Here is a 20,454-nt window from a genome sequence, read left to right on the forward strand (position 1 = left end):
GGTAGATGGATGGATGGTGGATGAATGGATGGATTGATGCTGCATGAATGGATGGATGAATGGATGGGTGATGTATGGTAGATGAATGGATGAATGGATGGGAAGATGGACAGATGGATGGATGGTGGATGAGTGGATGGGTGAATGGATGGTAGATAGATGGATGGGTAGATGGATGGTGAATGAATGGATGGTGGATGGATGGGTAGATGGATGGATACAAAGGTTCAGGGAGGCAGATGGACAGACATACAGGTGTTATGATCATTGTAGATATACAGAGACATAGCTGTGCACACATCTACATCTGTGTATCCACACATCTGTCTAGGAGTGCGTCTCTATTTGCACACAGGCCCATAGGCATGCTGTATCCCTCTAGATGCATGTAGACACATGGTGCCCGTGGATCTCTGCCTGTGCATACACGTCTCCCTGCACCTCCATGTACCTCTGCTGGTTCCCTTGGAGAGCTGTCCACACGGTACCATTGCTCCTTGGCTTGTGGCCCCACCCTAGAGCAGCCAATACCACCTTCCCACCTCACCCTGCTGCCTCCTCCCGCCTCCTTCTCTAACTCTGACCATGACACCCCTACCCCCACCCTCGACCTGGCCATCTCCAGAACCTTGAACCCTTCATGGTAGGCTTTCCCAAACTGACACATGAGCACATTAGCCACCCCCACTTGCCCCTCCCTCCATTCTGTCCCCAACAATATTTGTCCCAAAGTAAGGACAGAATGGGAGGAAACTTGATGCTTGTTTTTTAGGTGTTTGCTCTGTGTGTGTGTGTGTGTGTGTGTGTGTGTGTGTGTGTGTGTGTGTGTCTGTCTGTCTGTCTGTCTGTCTGTCTGTCTGTCTGTCTTGGGGCTTGAACTCAGGACCTGAGCACCGTCCCTGAGCTGTTTTTTTTTTTTTTTTGTTTTGTTTTGCTTTTTGCTTAAGTCTGGTGCTCTACCACTTGAACCGCTGCTCCACTTTTGGTTTTGGGGGGCTGGTTCATTAGAGATTCAGCGCCCCATGGACTTACCTGCCTGGGCTGGCTTTGAACCTCGATCCTCAGATCTCATCCCCCTGAGTAGCTAGGATTCCAGGCGTGAGCCACCCTTGCCAGCTCTGAGAGTCAGTGACTCCCGGTGTGGGGTGTGGTGTCTCCCTCAGCTAGTCCATCTCCCCATGTCCTCAGAAGTCACCCTAAAGTTCTCACTTTCTTGGTAGAAAAATGAGTCTGTAGCGATCCTCAGATTGCACCCCCACCCCCACCCATCACGATCTGCCTGGGACACCCACCCCCTGGGGCTCTGAACCACCACATCCGTCCTCCCAGAAGCCACCACAAGAGGGCGGCGGTGAGCTTCACCTCAGGGCTTGGGTCTCCTCTAAAAAAGGTTCTGCAACAGGGGACAGGACATAGTTACTAAGTTAATAGTTACTAACAGCTGACAGAATGGGAGAAGAGGCCAGAGGCTAGTGCCTCACGCCTGTCAAGCTAGCTACAAAGGAGGCCAAGATCTGAGGATTGAAGTTTGAAGCCAGTCAAGACAGGAAAGTCTGGGAGACTTTTTTTTTTTTTTTTTTTTTTTTTTTGGCTGGTCGTGGGGCTTGAACTCTGGGCCTGGGCGCTGTCCCTCAGCTCTTCAGCTCAAGGCAAGCACTCTACCACTTGAGCCACAGTGCCACTTCCACTTTTTTTTAAGTCAGTTGTGGGGCTTGAACTCAGGACCTGAGCGCTGTCCCTAAGCCTTTTTTTGTGCTTAAGGCCAGTGTTCTACCACTTGAACCACTACATCACTTCCAACTTTTTCTGAGTAGTTCCTTGGAGAAAGGAGCTCACAGGGACTTTTCTGCCCAGGCTGGCTGCAAACTGGGATCCTCAAAGCCTCCCGAGTAGCTAGGATGACCGGTATGAGACATATAAGACTCTATCTCCAATGAACCAGCAAAAAGCTGGAAGTGGAGGTATGGCTCAAGTGGTAGAGCCCCAGCCTTGAGCGCAAAAGCTCAGGGACGAATGTCCAGGTCCTGAGCTCAAACCCCAGCACCAGCACAGAAAGATAAGAATTTTAGAAAGAAGGGAGAAGAAGCAGCCGGATGTATCCCCCTGGGTCTCGGGAACCAAGCTGCGGGCAGCTGGCCGGCTTCTGGCCCCCACGGCTCTGGCGTTGTGACCCTGTGCCTGGGCTGGACACCCTGCCCTTCCTCTGGGGTTCCTGGATGCCCTGGCACAGAGCCCCCCAGAGAAAGAGGAAGAGCGTCAGCCCAGGCCAGCCACCTTGGGCAGATGCCCGACGGTCAGCCTCGCTCCCAGTCCACTCCCTTCCAGGTCCACCAGGGAAGGAGCTAGAACATTCCAGACACAGAAAGCAGCAAAGGCTGAGGGGAGGAGGGGGCCTCCACCCAGGGACTGGCAGAAACTGAGCCCCCCCAGGGGTCCAAGTAGGTGACCCCCAAAATGGCCACCCAGGGGAGTCAGGGACCAGCCAAACTGCCTTCCACCAAACCCACACCAAGCGCAGATCCTCCGGCCTCCTGGAAACCACTCATTCCCTCCCTCTGGGGCCTGAGACACCGCTGTGACCCCGCAGAATGACAGGGCGCCATCTCCCCAGCCACCCTGTACCTCTCCATCCGTTCTCTCACACTCAGCCCCCACCCCAGGAACTTGCCCGTAAGAAGCCAGTGTTGCCACTAACACCTGCCGCCCTCCCCAAAAACCAACTCCCAGGGCTTCCATTGCTCATGGGGTTCAGGTTTGAAAACCCCAAGCCAAACCGAATCCCAGTGGCACACACCTGGGGAGCCCTGGCTACTCCCCAGGCTGAGATCTGAGGATCAAGGTTCAAGGACAGCCCCAGCAAGGAAAAAAAACAATCCATGAGATTCTTATCTCCAAGGAGCCAAAAGCTGGACCGGAACTGTGGCTCAAGTAGTAGAGTACTAGCCTTGAGAATATATATATATATATATATATATATATATATATATATATATATATATATCAGGGGCAGTGTCCAGGCCTTGAGATCAAGAAAATGTTTTCCGAAGTAGGTTTATGTACATGATTTTTATTTTATTTTCTATTTTTGTCAGTTGTGGGGTTTGAAGTCAGGGCCTGGGTGCTGTGACTCAGCTCTTCAGCTCAAAGCTAGCGCTCTATCATTTGAGCCACAGCGCCACTTCCAGCTTTTTTCTGCTTATGTGGTGCTGAGGAATTGAACCCAGGGCCTCAGGCATGCAAGGCAAGCACTCTACCACTGAGCCACCTTCCCAACCCCTCATCTTCCCATCTCTGAGTGCTGGGATTACAGGCATGTGCTATGGCATTTGGCTTTCCCATTTCAGGAGTATGTTTCAAATTCTGAGTTGTAACACAAGCTGTGTGCATTTTTTCCTTTTTTACATTTTTTAAATTTTTTGGTAATTAATTGGAGATAAGATTCTCACAGCCAGGGGCTGGCTTTGAACCATGATCCTCAGACCTCAGTCTCCTAAATAGCTAGGATTACAGGTGTCGAATTCCTTCTAAGTTCAGAATTAGTCCATTATCCCATGTTAGCTTTGGCAGATCTGGGTGGGAATTTCTGGTTCTGGCTTTTCCTCTTAGGTCTCTGAGAGAGAAACCATGGGAATACACTGCCCTCTAGTGACCACATCCTTGATCATGGGCAGTGCCATCTCTTAAAAATAAAAAAGGTTGGATGAGCCAGGGCATGGTAGCTCATGCCTGTAATCCCAGCTACTCCCAGCTACTCAGGAGGTTCACACTTCAAGCCAGCCCTGCGCCTCCCTGTCCCCCACACTCCCTTCCCACAGTCCGAACCCAGTGACATCCATCGGCCATCCTGGGGGAGAATTTAACACCAGGAGATTGCTGCAGACACTGACACACCAGAGAAGTGTTTGTGAGCCAGGCTGCAGCACAGCGCAGGCCTCCTGGGTGTGGGTCCCCCCTATCTCTCCGGAAACACGTGATGTGTTTGTGTGTCCCCATGTCTCCATCTACGCACCCCATGTGCTAGGGGGAGGCCCCGCACCCCGTTCCTCCTCGGCAGTTAGATACACAGGAAACTATGGGGTGGGGGCGAAAGAGCTGGGCGTGTCCCCCCTGAACGCCCCACCTAATGTCCCCAGAACACCTGTAAGGTCAGAGCTGAGGGCTGCGGCAGGGGACAGAGCACCCCACGTTTTCAGACCCCCCCATCTGCCTGGATTCCCAGAAAAAAAACCCTCGGTCTCCCTGCAGCTGGGGACCGAGGAGGCAGGCGGTTGAGGAAGAGGAAGTTGGGGTACAGTTGGGTAACCTTGAGCGCTCCCAGCTTGGGCTGGCTTGAAACTTTGGCCTTGGTCACGGGGGTCCGGCAGAAGCTGGGAGCCCATCTCACACACAACCAGGCTATCTGGTGAGTAACCCTGTGTGGAGGGGGGGCAGAGGGAATCTTGGGGGGGTGGGGGGGCTGCACAAGGCAGGTGTCCTCCATTGTCCACTCCGACTGTTTGCCAGGAGGGTGGGGGACTGCCTGTGTCCCCCATCTCCATATTTGTTCTGGAGAGATCTGTGATGATAAGAGGATGCCGGGGGCCTACGGCTCACGCCTGTAATCCCAGCTACTCAGGAGGCTGAGATCTGAGGATTTCAGTTCAAAGCCAGCCTGAGGCAGGAAAGTCTGTGAGACTCGTTATCTTCAATGAACCAGCAAAAACAGCCAGAAGTGGAGCTATGGTTCAAGTGGTAGCGAGCCCAGCCTTGAGTGGAAAAAGCTCAGGGACAGCAGCACCCAGGCTCTGAGTTCAAGTCTCAGGTTAGATCCACTCCCCCCACAAAAAAGTGGGACCTAGGGTACGCTAGAGCAAAACACCTCATGTCCTTCACGTTTAACTTGATCTGTGGCGCTGCTGCAGTTTGATCCAGAGTCTAGCGCTTGCCAGGCAGGTGCTCTGCCCCTTGAGCCACGCCTCCAGCCCCTTTTGCTTTGTAGTTTGTTGAGCTTCTGACGGGGTCTCGTGTTTCCTCCCTGCCTCCTGTCCCTGAACTGGGATTGCAGGAGTCCCTCACACCACACTGGCCTGGCCTTTATAAACTACAGATTCTGCCAGTCTGCCCCCCTCCCGCCAGACCTCCCTACAACTGACTCTACACAACGGTGTTTGGGATTCAGACCTCCACTGAAAGCTGATTGGGCAGGTCATCTGAGTTGGGGAGGAGGCGGGCTTGTGCCCCCCGCCAGGCTTTCTGGGTGGGGGCCTTCTCCGTGGGGAGCCAGGGCCGGGTGCAGGGCGGGGGCGGGCTTGTGGTCTGTGCTGGGCACGCCCAGGCACCAGCTTCCTTTCAGGGCTCAGGGCTGCTGCTCCCCCCGCCCCCCAAGGGACATGCTTCAGGAGCTCTGGGGCAAAAGAAGTTACCCCAGAAACAGGAGGGGCTGTGTTTAGTACTGCTGGCAGGGGCCAGGAAAGATGGAGGAGGGGAGCTGGCCTGGGGCCAGGAGGGGATGGCCCCAGTTTCAAATGCTGTGGGCTGTGGGCTGATTCTGAGTGGCACCCACTGAAATGCAATTGCGTATTCCCCACACAAGGCACACTTTTCCTGGGAGCAGGTGGCGTGTGTGTGTGTGTGTGTGTGTGTGTGTGTGTGTGTGTGTGTGTATGCTGGTCCTGGGGCTTGAACTGCCTGAGATTTTGGTGCTCAAGCCTGGCGCTCTACTACTTGATCCACACCTCTACTTCCAGCTTTTGTTTTTGCCGGTCGTGGGACTTGAACTCTGGGTGCTGTCCCTGAGCTCTTCTGCTCAAGACTAGGGCTCTACCTCTTTCAGCCACAGCGTCACTTCTGGTTTTCTGGTGATCAACTGGGGATAAGAGTCTCACGGACTTTCCTGCCCAGGCTGGCTTTGAACTGCGATCTTCAGATCTCAGCCTCCTGAGTAGCTTGGATTATAGGCGTGAGCCACTTAGGGCCTGACAGGAATGAGAATTTTTCGAAGAGTTTTTTGTTTGTTTGATGGCTGTAGAGATAGACACTAAGGCCCTGAACACGCTAGGAAATGCTGAACCCCTGAGACACCCCAACAGTAAGCAAAGTTTTTTCATTACAAATCCCTATGTGTGTCATGTCTGAATGATCACCACATTCCCCCCTCTCACCCCCTGAACTCGGTATGCAGTGCTAAGCAGGCTCCCTGGGGTTCCATCCTGTTGTTAATGATGGGGTGACTGTGTTGGACAGATTGTGGGTTCACTTCCAAGCTACCTTGCTGCTGTGTGGCTCTGAGCATATGGATTAACCTCTCTGGGCTTCTGTTTGGTCAACCCAAAAAGAAGTGTCGTGTGTGTGTGTGTGTGTGTGTGTGTGTGTGTGTGTGTGTGTGTGTGTGTGTGTGTGTGTGTGTGTGTGTGTGTGTGTGTTAGCATTGGGGCTGGTTTGGGCCCCTGGTGGTTTTTTGTTTTTGTTTTTGTCGGTTGAACTCTGGGCCTGGGAGCTGTCCCTCAGCTCTTCAGTTCAAGGCAACCACACTACCACTTGAGCCACAGCACCACTTCCAGTTTTCTGGTGGTTCATTGGAGATGAGAGTCTCATAGACTTTCCTGCCCAGGCTGGCTTTGAACCTTGATCCTCAGATCTCAGCCTCCTGAGTAGCTAGGATGATAGGCATGAGTCACCAGGCGCCCGGCTCCATGGTGGTTTTCATGGGGCTGGTCTGTGCCTCCTGAGTGGGGGGGGGTTCCGTTTCCTGGGAGCCTCCAGCCAGGAGGCACCCCAAAAAACATGCTACTATGTCGCCTCCCGCCACTAGGGGGCAGCAGGAGGCAGCACTAGCTCAGACTCCAACATAACCCCCCTCTGCACAACACACGTGACACATTGCAACACATGACACGGTACATGGCACACACGGCATCACGTGCATGGCGAACAGCATACTACACGCTGCAACATGTAACCTGCTACACACGACACCACACACAAAACAGCAGACACAGCACAACACAGTGAGTGACACATGCAACATACAAGACAAACATACAACATGCCAAAACCACACATGCCACACAACACACAGGATGCACACAGCACACTTCACACACACACACATACACACAGAGCATTAGACACTAAAACCCTCCAGCTGCTCAGGGCCAGGATAGAGAGCTCAGCCCTTATGTCCTTATGCCTTATGTCCAAGTCCCTGAGTTCGAGCCCCCCAGCACAGCAAAAAACAACTAAACAAACTCTATGTTTGCTCCTGGGCTGGGCGTAGCGCCATGGCAGAGCATTTTCCTAACACATACAAGGCCTGGGGTTCCATCACCAATAATTCTCCCTTCCCCCCAAAAAAATACATGGAACACTTTTTCTTTACACTAAACCAGGCATGGTAGTACACTGCTGTAATCCCAGCATTTGGCATGCTGAGGCCAGGAAGATCATGAGGTCAAAGCCATCCCCAACCAGGTGTTAGTGGCTCACGCCTGTCATCCTAGCTACTCAGGAGACTGAGATCTGAGGATCTCAGTTCAAAGCCAGCCCGGACAGAAAAGTCCATGAGACTCTTATCTCCAGTGAACCACCAGAAAACCAGAAGTAGCACTGTGGCTGAAGCGGTAGAGTGCTCACCTTGAGCAAACAAGGTCAGGGACAGAGCCCAGGCCCAGAGTTCAAGCCCCATAACTGACAACATCAATCAATCAGTCTCAGGGACAGTGCTCAGAACCTGAGTTCAAGTTCAAGATTAATAACAACATGATTAACAACAAGTTCAAGATTAACAACAACAACACTAATAATAATAGATCCTCATGGATACTCAAATATACCCTCTCCTGGACAAATTCACACTTAGACACACACTCACAGAACTCACAGAGATGATCGCGCACACACATACACACTCACCCCACGGTGGGCAGTCCTGCGAACCCCAGCTGTCCAGCGCCCCCCGCCCCCAGGCTGAGGCCACCACGAACCCAGGCGTGGCGAGGGCTGGTGGCTCTGTGGCTCCCGTGGCTCCGTGGGGCAGCCCCGCCCCTTGCTGCAGGGGGGAGGGGGGCTGGCAGGAATCCCCAGCCGGGCTCCTGCTTCTCCCCTGGGCCGGGAGGCTGCGGCAGGCTCCCAGGGCGCCCCCATGGCTGAGCGGGGACTCCACCACTCTTGGCCGGCTCTGTCCAAGCTGTGGCCCAAACGCTGGGCCTTCAAGCGAGGTAAGGGGATGGAGGCGGAGGTGGGGGGAGAACTGGGGATCCCCCAAATCCCAGCTGGAACCTCTAGCCAGTCTTCCACCACCACCCCCACTCCCCAGGAGCCATTTCTCAACTAGGACACGGCCTCTGGGCCTGACAGGGCCCCGGATTCATTCCCTGATCACCCTGAAATTCCCCCAGAATACCCCCGAACATCACAAAGTCGGGGAACCCTCTTCTGTAAAAGTTCTGCCAGGAAGTGATTTTAAAAAACAAAAACCTTCTTGGCTGGTTCCCAGGGACAGCCTATGATTGGAGGAGGTCCCCTGGTACTCTGGGCTCCTGGAAGAGAGAGGGGGTGTGCAGCCAGGCACCTGTGGCTCACGCCAGTCATCCTAGCTACTCAGGAGGCTGAGATCTGAGGGTCGTGGCTCGAAGCCAGCCTGGGAAGGAAAGTCTGGGGCTTCAACTCGGCCTGGGCGCTGTCCCTCAGCCTTTTAGCTCAAGGCAAGCGCTCTACCACTTGAGCCACAACACCACTTCTGGTTTTCTGAGTGGTTTATTGGAGATAAGAGTTTCATGGACTTTCCTGCCCGGGCAGGCTTTGAACTGCAATCCTCAAATCTCAGCCTCCTGAGTAGCTAGGATGACAGGCATGAGCCACCGGCTCCCAGCTGGGAGATTTTTTTTTTTTTTTTTGGTCCAGTCGTGGGGCCTGAACTCTGGGCCTGGGTGCTGTCCTTCAGCTCTTCAGCTCAAGGCTAGCCCTCTACCACTTGAGCCACAGCACCACTTCCGGCTTTTTTCTTTTTTTGCTTTTGTGGGGCTGACGAATCGATCCCAGGGCCTCGAGCATGCAAGGCAAGCGCTCTACCACTGAGCCACCTTCCCAGCCCCATCAGCTAGGAGATTCTTATCTCCAGTAAATCACCAAAAAGCCAGAAGTAGAGCTGTGGCTCAAAGTGGTAGAGCGCCAGCCTTCACCAAAAGAGCTTAGGAACAGCACCCAGGCTCTGAGTTCAGTTCAAACCCTGAGACCAGCACACACACACACACACACACACACACACACACACACACACACACACACACACACACACACACACACACACACACACACACACACACACACAGAGATTATCCTTCTCCTTGTGTACCACAAATGGGCCAGGGTTTGAAGAGAACCAGAGTGGCTTAGGAACTGGAATTCATTAGGAACACAATCATCAAGTTGGGCTCAGAGAGGATGAGTGAATTTTTCCAGGTTACACAGCAAGAGGTTCTCAAGATGTTAAGCCAGTTCAGTTCTGGGGTTGCTTCTGTGATAGGTTCTGGCCAGTGAACGGAACTGCCAAAGTGGGGTACCCCAAGTGCCTGGAAAGGGTATTTTAAGTCATTGCTTGGCAGTCATCAAGGTAGTAGGTTTGGGGTCTTGGCTCTTGAGGAAAGTCTGGGGTCTTCCCCCTTCTTCCCCCCACCCAGACAGGCTGTTGGAAGGGCAGCCCATGGTTCTTACACCCCCCCTTTTATGGCTGAGGCTGTGGAGGTGAGGCCTGGTGGAGCAGGAGGAGGGAGAAGAGGAAGAGGATTTGAATTTGAATCCAGAGTGAGTGATGTCTCCTTAGAGTCAGGGGAGTGAGAAAGGGCTATCCCAACTGAACCCCTTGTCTGGCTCAGGCCAGCCCCCACCCCCCACCCCAATGACACCCTTAATGGCCCAAGGCCTGTAATCACTCCTGGGACACAGGGAGAAACGGCTCTTTGTTGTCCTCAGATCAGTTATCAGGCACCTAATAGGAATCCCTAGGGAGGCTGTAGGCTGGGCTGGGGGGGGAGGGCAGATTTGGAGTGAGGGTCCTGAAGCAGGAGTCTTCTCCTGTTCCCCAGCCCCCTCTTCCCCAAGTCCTCATTGAGCCCTCAGCTTCTCATTCATTTCCCAGTCTGTGCAAGACTAATGAGTGCATTCTGTGGTTCACCTTGTCTCCCTCCTCCTCCCCCCTCCTGTCCCTCCCCCAAGTTCTGCACCCACTCATCCACCCATCTACCCACCCATCCAACCATCCACCCATCCATCCACTCACTCACCCATTCACTCACCCACCCATCCACTCACCCACCCATTCACTCACCCATCCACCCATTCATCCATCCCTTAACCACTTTTCTGTGCATCTTTCCATCTACCCTTCTGTACATCTATCCACCCCCCATCCATTTATCCGACCATCCACCTTCTGTCCATCCATTCACCCATCCATCCGTCTACTCATCTATTTTTCTGAGCATCATCTGTCAATCCATCCATCTATCCACCCACCCACCCATCACCCACCTATCCATCCATTCATCCTCCTTCGTTGCAATAGGGCCTACTGTGTGTTGAGGGTAGCATGAATGTAAGGAGGGGTAAGAGGACTCCACTATCAAGACAATGAAATGCAGTCTGTGGACAGGCACACAGACCTGTGGAAGGATGGCGCCGGCAGATTGTGTGGGGCTGGGTTAAGCGCTCCATGCTCAGGGTTTTAGAGCAGAATAGAGAGAGGCCTCAGGCAGTGGTTCCACAGAAAGAGCCGAGACAGTGCCAGGGTTGGACCCAGAGATTCATCTTCCTGTGGCAAGTGACAAAGAGCCTCCTTGCAGGCTCAGATAGCCTGGGTGGGAGGTGACACACTCTAGCTACAGTGGCAGGACTAAGAAAAGGACTCATTTCAGCACCCAGGATCAAGCCAAAACCCCTGTTGGCCTGGAAGGCAAAGAAGCTAGTCAAAAATAACCAAGGACAGCCAGACGCCTGTGGCTCACGCCTTTCATCTTAGCTACTCAGGAGGCTGAGACCTGAGGATCATGGTTCAAAGCCAACCTGGGCATGAGATTCTTATCTCCTATGAACGACCAGAAAACCGGAAGTGGTTCTATGGCTCAAGTGGTAGAGAGCTTGCCTTGAGCTGGAGAGCTGAGGGACAGTGCCCAGGCCCAGAGTTCAAGCCCCATGACTAACAAAAAATAAAAATGAAAATAACCAAAAATAAACCAGGATGGACCCTTTCACCCTCACCAAAGTCCTGACAGGTGGTCACATGCCCCATCCACCTCCCAAGGGAAGAAACATGTTTGCTGCAAATGTGTGTGTGTGTGTGTGTGTGTGTGTGTGTGTGTGTGTGTGTGTGTATCTGTACTGGCCAGTCCCGAAAGGTGCTTAACCTCCACAGCCCTTGCTTTCTCCCCTGTAGTGTGCTCCCCCAAAGGTTCCCAAAACTCTGGGGCCCTTAAGAACTCAGAGGTCAGAGGAGATGTGGATTTAGGAAGAGGAAGAGAGAGGCTAAAGTCTCCCTCCCTCCCCCCGAGTCCCCCCCTCCCCCCCTTCCAGACTGTCTTGCAAATGTGGGCATGGGCCTGGAGCACTGTTTTAGCCAAAGCAGGCATAACCAATCAGTTTCATTTGACAAACCAACTGGGATTGGCTAGTGGTGGCCGGTGGATCCAATCAATGTGCTTGGGGGAAATTCTTAGAGGCAAATGTCCCAGTGAGAACAAAGCTTGCTGATTGATTAGTAATGTCTGCCCTGGGCTGAGGATAAGTGGGGGGAGGCACATATGTTGGCTGCAAGATCATTGAAAGTTCTTTGCCAACATCACCCTCTTGTGCAAGGCAAGAAGAAGCAGGTACAGAATTCACGTCTTTCCTGTGACAGCTTAGCCCTGACTTCTTGTCTTTCCTTTCTCTGCAGGGTCAGAGCCCAAGTCATGTAACCAGCAGCCCTTTGACTCTGGAGCTGCCCCCAAGAGCAGACGTGAACCCTGGAGGCCGGAGAACCCAGATTTCTTCTCTACCATGGAGGATGAGCAGGCAGGTGATGGGCTGCTGAGGCAGGCTGGGGCTAGATGACAACTGTGGCAGAGCAACTATACTAGTTTAGAACCCGTGTTTACCAAGCACCAAGTATATGTATGCATGTTCAGGGAGCCCTCGCCAAAATGTGTTCATGGATGACAAAACTGGATTCTTTCTGGAATAAGGGAATGGAATTAAGAAGGATGGGTAGACTATGGGATGGGGTGGATAGAGAATGGATGATGGGAAGGTGGATGGATGGATGGATCAATGGATGGAGTGATGGATGGTAGATGGATGGACAGATGAATGAAGAGTTGGGGAATGGATGGGTGGGTAAACAGATGAATGGATGGATGGGTATATAAGGGGATGGATGAATTGGTGTGTAGATGAATGGATGAATATGTGGATGGATAAGTTGATGGATGAATGAATGGATGATGGATAGATGGACAGTGGATGGATGGATAGATAGATGGGTGGGTGGTGGACAGATGGATAAACAGATGGATGAATGGATGGATAGGTGAGTGGATAGGTGGATACATGAGTAGATGGTTAGATGAGTAGATGTATAGATGGGTGGGTAGATGGATGAATGGATGGGTGAGTGAATGATGGAAGGATGGATGTGTGGGTGGATGGATGGATGGATGAATGGGTGGATGGGTATATGCGGGGATGGATGGATGTGTGGGTGGATGGATGGATGGATGAATGGGTGGATGGATAGATATGGATAGGTGGATAGCTGATGAGTGGTGCGTGGATGGATGGAAGTGTGGTTGGGGGAGACATATGAATTGATGGTGGGTAGATGGGTGTGTGGACAGATGAATGGGTAAGTGGATGGCAGATGGATGGATGGGTAGGTGGATGGGTAGGTGGATGATGGATGGATGGTTGATGGATAGATGGATAGGTAGATGGGTAGTGGATGGATGGATGGGTAGATAAGTGGTGGATGGAGTCATGGATGGAAAGGAAGGGGAGAAGAAGGAAGGAAGGAAGGAAGTTTAGAATATTTTTAAATCGATGATGAATAACTACTCATGCATTCAAAATACAAGTGTATTTTTGACTCAGGAGACAGAAGTAGGAGGATCCTAAGTCCAAAGCCACGTAGGCTAGATAGCAAGATGCTGTCTCAAGACTTCTGGGCTGGAGGGCTGGGGCATAGCTTATAGGGTAAAGCACTTACCTAGTACACATGAGGCCCTGAGTTCAAATCCCAGTACCACTGAGAAAAAATAAATCCTGGGCTAGGGGCTCAGCAGTTGGGAGCTTGCTTAACATGTATGTCCACAGCTCTAGGTACATTCCCGGCACTCTCTGGGTGCCTTGTGAGAGCTGAGGAGTCCTGGGGTGTTTGTTTCTGAGTTTGCCTTGAGTGGGGGGGTGGGGGATGGGCCCACTCTGGTTTCCAAGTCTGGGAATGGAGCTGAATTTACATCGTCCTTTGCAGGAATCAGGACAGGGGTTACCAAAGTTACTCAGAGGCCGGGAACGAGGGGGCGTGGGGGGGGGCTGGCTCCCATCTTTTCTCCATCAGGAAATGAGTCCAAGAAAGCAAAGCACAAGGCGCCCTCCCTCCTCCCTCTATGTACCTGCTCTGCTGCTGGCTGAGAGCTGGGACAGCCTGTGCCGATGACACCCCAGCCTTGTCCTCCCCCTCCCCCTCCCCGCCCCCCTTCCTCTCCCCCTAGCTCTGCTGGGGCTGAGGCAGACCAGATGCAAGAGGGGAAGGGAGCAGAGCCCAGTGAACGCTGCGGCTGTCTGGCTGTGTTTATACTTACAAGAGGAAGAAAACCAGAGCCACAGAGGAAACCTTGAGGGGCTGAATGGTGAACGCGGTGGGTGTCAGGAAGAGCTGGTTCAGGCCTCAGAGGCTGGAATAGAACCATTTGGGGAAGAGGGGGAGGAGGGCAGGGAAGACCTACAAGCGTTGCTGCCAAAAATCACAGAGTAGCCAGAGCTCTCTGGGTCCAGAAGAAAAGAAGTGTTGGTATTTCAAGGACAGAGGGAAGAAGAGGAGGAGCCCCTTGGAAGGCAGAAGGAAACAAGAAGAGCTGCCCAAAGGGAGAGTTGTGAGGAGAGGGTGGCTGTGCTAAACAAGGTGAGGAGCCCTAAGTATTGAACATAGAATTATGCTATAAGGAAGCAACTGTACTGCTAGAAATATTCCTAAAAGAATGGCAAGCAGGGCTGGGCCTGGTGATACACACCTGTAATCCCAGCAGTCAGGAGACAAAGGACACAGAATCAGAAGTTCAAGGCCAGCTTTTAAGTACACAGAAAGATGCTCTCAAACATACAAATAAAAAAATGATTGAAGGCAGCAAATACAGCAGATATTTATACACTCATGTTCTTTTTATTTTTTTCTGGGTCCTAGGGCTTGAACTCAGGCCCTGGGTGCTGTCCCTGAGCCTCTTTGTGCTCAAGGCTAGTACTCTATCACTTGAGCAACAGCACCAATTCTGACTTTTTCTGAGTAGTTTACTGGAGATTAAGAGTCTCCTGGACTTTCCTGCTCAGGTTGGCTTCAAATGGCAATCCTCAGATCTCAGTCTCCTGAATAGCTAGGATTACAGGTGTGAGACACCAGTGCCCCATTCCTCCTCCTCCTCCTCCTCCTCCTCCTCCTCCTCCTCCTCCTCCTCCTCCTCCTCCTCCTCCTCCTCCTCCTCCTCCTCCTCCTCCTCCTCCTCCTCTCCTAGTTTTCCTTCTTCTTGTTCTCTTTGCAATATGGGGATTTCTATCCAAGCCTCATGCTTGCTCAGCTGAACCTCTAATACTTGAGCCACACTTCCAGTCCATTTTTGCTGGTTTGGTGTGTGTGTATGTATGTGTGTGTACACATGCACTTGCATGTGTGTGCCAGTTCTAGAGCCTGAACTCAGGGCCTGGGCTGTATTCCTGAGCTTATTTTAGTGCTTTACCACTTGAGCCACAGCTCCACTTCCAGCTTTTTGGTAGCTAATTGCAGATAGGAATCTTACAGACTTTCCTGCCTGGGCTGGCTTGGAGCTCCAAACCTCAGATCTCAGCCTCTTGAGTAGCTAGAATTACAGGCGTGAGCCACCAATGTCTAGCTTTGCTAGTTATTTTGGAGATGGGGGTCTTATGGATTTTAGTGCCTGGACTGGCTTTGAACCACGACCCTCTGATCTCAGCCTCCTGTGTAGGATAGTAGGTGTGAGCTACTGACACCTATCTTATTGCTTATATTCTTTTAATTTTTGGTCACAGCCCCACTTCTGGTTTTCTGGTGGTTCATTGGAGATAAGAGTCTCACAGACTTTTCTGCCTGGACTGGCTTTGAACCACGATTCTCAGATCTCAGCCTCCTGAATAGCTAGGATTACAGGTGTGAGCCACCTATACCCAGTTGCTTATATTCTACACAGCAAGAACCACAACAGCAAAAAGCAAGGGTGTTGGGCTGTGGAGAGGGGAGTTCCTTCTGAGTGAAGATGGAGCTGCAGTGTGGGAGATAGAAGGTTCTGGAAGTGGAGGGTGCAGACCTCTAGATGGTCTTAGGCAGGTGCTTCATACTGCCAACTGTCCCCTGAACACCCCTGTAATTCAAGCTACTAGGGAGGTGAAGATTGGAAGGATCATGGTTTGAAGTCTGCCCAAGCAAAAAGTGAATGAGACCCTGTCTCAAGCAGTAGCCAAGTATAGTGGAGGGTACCTGTCATCCCAGGAAGCAGAGGTAGAATAGAAGTCTAGGTGGGCCTGAACAAAAACTCAAGACACCATCAGAAAAGTAACAAAAGCAAAGAGAATTGGAGGTGTGGCTCAATGGATAGTGGGTGTAACTCAGTCCCTGGGGGCGTGGCTCAAGGAGTGGAGCCCCTGCCTAGCAAGCTCAAGGCCCTGAATGCAAACACAAGTATAGAACTATGGCACTGGTGGCTCATGCCTGTCATCCTAGCTACTCAGGAAGTGGAGATCTGAGGATTGGGGCTCAAAGCCAGCCCAGGCGGGAAAGTCCATGTTTTTTTACTCAGAAAAAAAACAGAAGTAACGATGTATCTCAAGTGGTAGAACACTAGCCTTGAGCACAAAGAGGCTCAGGGACAGTGCCCAGGTCCTGAGTTCAAGCCCTAGGACCAGGGGGAAAAAAAGCTCAGGGATAGCACTCAAAGCCTGAGTTCAAGCCCCAGGACTGGCATACAGAGAAAGAAGCAGTGAGGAGGGCACCTGGCCAGCCTCAAAGAATCAGGAAGGCATCCTGGAAGGCATGTCCAGGATGGGTTTTGAAGGATACACAGGAGTTTTCCAAGCTTTCTCTGGATGGGTTTGATTGGAGAAGTTTTTGGAATAAGGCAGATATTCTTGGCTAGGGGGAAAAATGACAAATAGAATGCCTGAGGGGAGGAGAAAGAAGCAAACGACAAAAGAAGTAGGGGTTGTGGTTGGGGAAAGATATAGAAGAGATCCTCCTGCCTAGAGCCAAAGTGCTGGAATTGCAGGTGTGAGCTACCATGCCCAGCTAATGACATCTTTTACCTACCTGCAGGAGGACAGTTTCCCAGGAGGGCTCAGCCAGAGCTCAGAAGATCTCAGCCTGGATTTGGAGGCCCTTCGGGGTAGCGAGTATTTCCAGGACCTGGGCTTAGGGGACCCTTCCCACAGCCAGCCTGGAGGGGCTACAGAGAGCAGGACTCCTGGCAAAGAAACTAAGAGAGATCCATCCTTGTCCAGCTCAGCAGGGGCCCAAGTCCTGCCGAGGAGACGAAGCTGGGAGAGGTCTCGGAGTTGTTCAGGGAGCAGGCGGAGGTCAGTCCAACCCCCCACCACACACACACACACTGCCTACCTTCTCTGGTGCACCCTGCCCTCCACCCCCACCTCAGGACTGGGCAGGGGGCACCAAGGCATGCCATCTGTATTGTCTGCCACTAGGGCCACTACCAAAGCATCGATGCTCTGAGAGGTGGCTTACACATACATACACATGCATGTTCAAACAACCTGTGGGTATAGAAACCCACAGCCACACGGCAAACACACGTGGATCACAGACACACCGTTGCCTGCACGGACAGCCTACACACCCCTGCTCAAGCCTCACACTTGCATTCATCCTGTCAGACACCTACCTATTCACCTGTAAGCAGTGTTCTGATTTTGGTGGTGTGTGTGTGTGTGTGCGCGCGCGCGTGTGCACATCAGTACTGGGGCTTTAATTCAGGTCTAGGCACTATCTCTAAGATGATGATGGTGATGATGACGATTATTATTATTATTTTCTCAAGGCTAATGTTGTACCACTTGATCCACAGCTCCACGTCCAGCTTTTGGTGGCTCATTGGAAATAAGAGTCTCATGGATTTTCCTGCCTGGGCTAGCTTAAAACTGTGATCCTCAGATCTCAGTCTCCTTAGTAGCTAGGATGACAGCGTGAGCCACAGTGCCTGGCTCACTGCATGTTTTGCACACACACTCTCTGCACATGTATACACCAAGCCACAGACTAACTTGTGATCAAAACATAAGAGTTGAAACCAGATGTTGTTAGATCACACCTGGCATTCTAGCTATTTGGAAAGCTAAGATCTGAGGATCATGGTTCAAAACCAGGCCAGGCAGGAAAGTCAGTGAGACTCTTATGCCCTATAAACCACCAAAAGAAAACATTAAAAAAAAAAAAAAAAAAGAAGAAGCCAGAAGTGGAGCTGTGGTCCAAGTGGCAGAGTACTAGCCTTGAGCATAAAAACTCAAGTACAGCACCCAGGCCCTGAGTTCAAACCCCAGGACCAACACACATACACACACACACACACACACACACACACACACACACACAGAGTAGGCGGGGGGGGGGGGGGAGAAAGAGAGAGGGCGCTAAGCCTGGTGTGGTGGCACACACTCTCAGCACTCTGGAGAGAGAGGCAGGAAGATCATGAGTTCAAGGCCAGCCTGGGAAACCTAGTAACTTCTGTCTCCAGAAAACCAAGTGATGGGGGTTGTAGCAACTTTCTCTGCACCCCACAGTTCCAGCATCTAATGCTGGAGGAGCTTCAGTCCCTCCTCCTGTGTCCCCCAAATAACCTAGTCTGTGCATTAAGGGCAGGTCTGATGCAAATGAAGCTTTGACCAATCTAACCTGCCTTCCCCCCGAAAGTGAGGTGTGGGGGAGAGCTGAAGCCGGTCCTATGATTTGGGGAACTGAAGGCCCCTCTCTGTGGCTTTTACCCTCTCCCTGATCTGGAAGCCCCACGCCCCATGGGTTGGATCCTCGATCCAGGAGCAGATGAAGACCCCCTAAGTTTCTCTACCCTCTTCCTCCACCAGGCTCAGTCTGGACACTCCAGATATGGGGCCCTGTCTCCCACGCTGGCTGGCTAGCCTGGCTCTTAATCTGTCAGGAGAGGGCTTGAAGAGTTGGACCCAAGGGGGTGTGTCTGGAGACAGGAGCCCAGCAGAACACCCAGGCAAGGTGGGTGTAACCCTGAGGCCAGTCCCCCAGAAGCCAACAAACGCTGTAGGTACAAGTCATCTTAGGATGCTGGGGTGGAGTGGGTGCTGCAGGGTGCGGGTTTAACTCATGACCGGTGCGGCTGTGGGCCCTGGGACTCGCATCTGTGGCTAACAGCACGCAGAACAGGGGTGGGTTATAAAGAAAAGAGGTTGGTTCAGGAGTCTAGAGGTCAAACACCCCATATCTGGACCTTGATGATGGATTGCAGGTAGCAGAGTCCCAGGGCAATGTATATGACTATCACAGGGCACAAGACCGGAGGTGTTGCTAGGCAGGTGCAGTACCACTTGAGCCACGCCTCTGCTACTTAAGCCACGCCCCCGTCGTTAGAGCCACGCCCCATCACTTGATTCATTCCTCCCACAACTTGATTGACGCCCCTGTCATTCAAGCCACTCCTCCTACCGCCTGAGCTACGCCCCTCCCATTTGAGCCACGCCCCCACCTCTTGATTCGCTCCTCCTACAACTTGAGCTTCTATCATTTGAGCCACTCCATCTACCGCTCGAGCCACACCTCTACCTCTTGAGCCACGCCCCCAATCCCTTGGGCCACGCCCCCAACGCTTGAGTCACGCCCTGTCGCTGGAGCCACGCCCCCATTACTGGAGCTCAACTTCCTATAACTTAAGCCGCGCCCCTGTCATTTTGGCCACGTGCTCTGCCTCTGGGGCTGAATCCCAGGCTTAGGGTGATGCCTTTATTCACACAGGAATCGGGCAGCCTGGAGAAGAAAGTATTACGGTCCAGATCCGTGCCCCTGGCCTGTGAGGACATCGGTTGTCTGGAGCTGGCTCCAGAGTGTGAAGTGTGCACTTTACCTGGCCAAGGTAGTCGCGCCTGGCAGGGTTCCTGCATTCAAACTACTGGAGTGGGAAGATGTACATACGTTCCCATCGATGGAGCCCCAGCTGGACCTCAGAAATGCAAGCGGTTGGGAAAAGAGATGTAGGGCCTCTTGGGACAGAATGCTGGGTCTTGAGAGTCCCCAAAAGGGGTGTGGCTTCCCGCACCTGCTCCTCCCCCTCTCCCTTGGGGGCTTGAGCACCAGTGGAGCTGCCAAAGGCGAGGACTTTGCTGGTTTTCCGTTCCCTATTTTCATCTCTCTTCCCTAACAGTCTCTCAGTCCTGCAGGGGTAGGCCGGGGCAGGGCTGGACCCTCACACTGGTGCCCTCTGGGGTGGGGGTGTCTTGTAGAACTACAGCCCCCAGTGCTGCAATGCCTAGAGAAGGACCACGTGGAACCCAACCATGTGTGAGTGATTGCCTGAGGGGGGAGGGAATGGGATGGGATGAGAGGAAGAAGAGGGTCAAGTCCAGGAATGCCCCCATGCACTTTCAGTATTGCTGGTCTTTTTGTGGTGTGTGTGTGTGTGTGTGTGTGTGTGTGCGCGCGCGCGCGTGTGTGCGTCCATGCCTGTGCGCGCACGCAAACGTGCATGCACGCCCATACTGGAGCGTTAACTCAAGTCCTAGGCCCTGTCCCTTAGCTTTTTCACTCAAGGCCGGTGCTCTTTCACTTGAGCCACAGCTCCACTTCCAGCTTTTTGCTGGTTCATTGGAGAGTAAGAGTCTCATGGACTTTACTGCCGAGGCTGGCTTTGAACTGCAGATCTCAGCCTCCTGAGTAACTAGGATTACAGGCATGAGCCACCTGCACCGGGCTGGCTGCAGCCATCCTGCTCTTAAGCGATTGTGGCTAGCCACTGCCCAATTTTAGCTCCCAATAATGGGAGGGATGGATTGGGACTTCCTGTTAGAGTCCACTTCAGGCCCCAGGGCTGGGCTCATGTTAGGTACTGTGTATGTGACCTTGGGTGACTGTGGACTGTTTTGAACTCAATTCCTCTCCAGGTTGATGGTACAGGAAGTGCTTCAAGAACTTCGACAGTACCATGGGTAAGTGGGAAAGGAGGCAGGCCGAGGGACAGGCATGGGGGACAGGTGTGA

At 52.5% G+C, this 20,454-nt stretch overlaps 1 protein-coding gene across 4 annotated transcripts in view; it reads left to right on the forward strand.

Moving 5' to 3' along the window:
• The first annotated feature begins 4,308 nt into the window (after positions 1-4,308).
• Arhgef18 (Rho/Rac guanine nucleotide exchange factor 18) overlaps positions 4,309-20,454 on the forward strand; it is a 77,142-nt gene continuing 60,996 nt past the window's right edge. Inside the window, exons 1-8 of one of the 4 annotated variants that reach the window (XM_070002344.1) lie at positions 4,309-4,402; positions 11,906-12,024; positions 14,033-14,128; positions 16,541-16,800; positions 18,319-18,463; positions 19,217-19,334; positions 19,702-19,759; positions 20,359-20,403. In XM_070002344.1, coding sequence (XP_069858445.1) covers positions 12,010-12,024; positions 14,033-14,128; positions 16,541-16,800; positions 18,319-18,463; positions 19,217-19,334; positions 19,702-19,759; positions 20,359-20,403 — 737 coding nt within the window. In that variant the 5' untranslated portion in view covers positions 4,309-4,402; positions 11,906-12,009. Of the gene's footprint in view, positions 4,403-11,905; positions 12,025-13,838; positions 13,866-14,032; positions 14,129-16,540; positions 16,801-18,318; positions 18,464-19,216; positions 19,335-19,701; positions 19,760-20,358; positions 20,404-20,454 lie in introns of those variants that run through there. The other 3 variants (XM_070002342.1, XM_070002341.1, XM_070002343.1) reach the window with 3 other exon arrangements.

This window comes from Dipodomys merriami, unplaced genomic scaffold (assembly GCF_024711535.1).
Source record: "Dipodomys merriami isolate MVZ:Mamm:240054 unplaced genomic scaffold, mDipMer1.0.p SCAF_6, whole genome shotgun sequence".
Taxonomy (NCBI): domain Eukaryota; kingdom Metazoa; phylum Chordata; class Mammalia; order Rodentia; family Heteromyidae; genus Dipodomys; species Dipodomys merriami.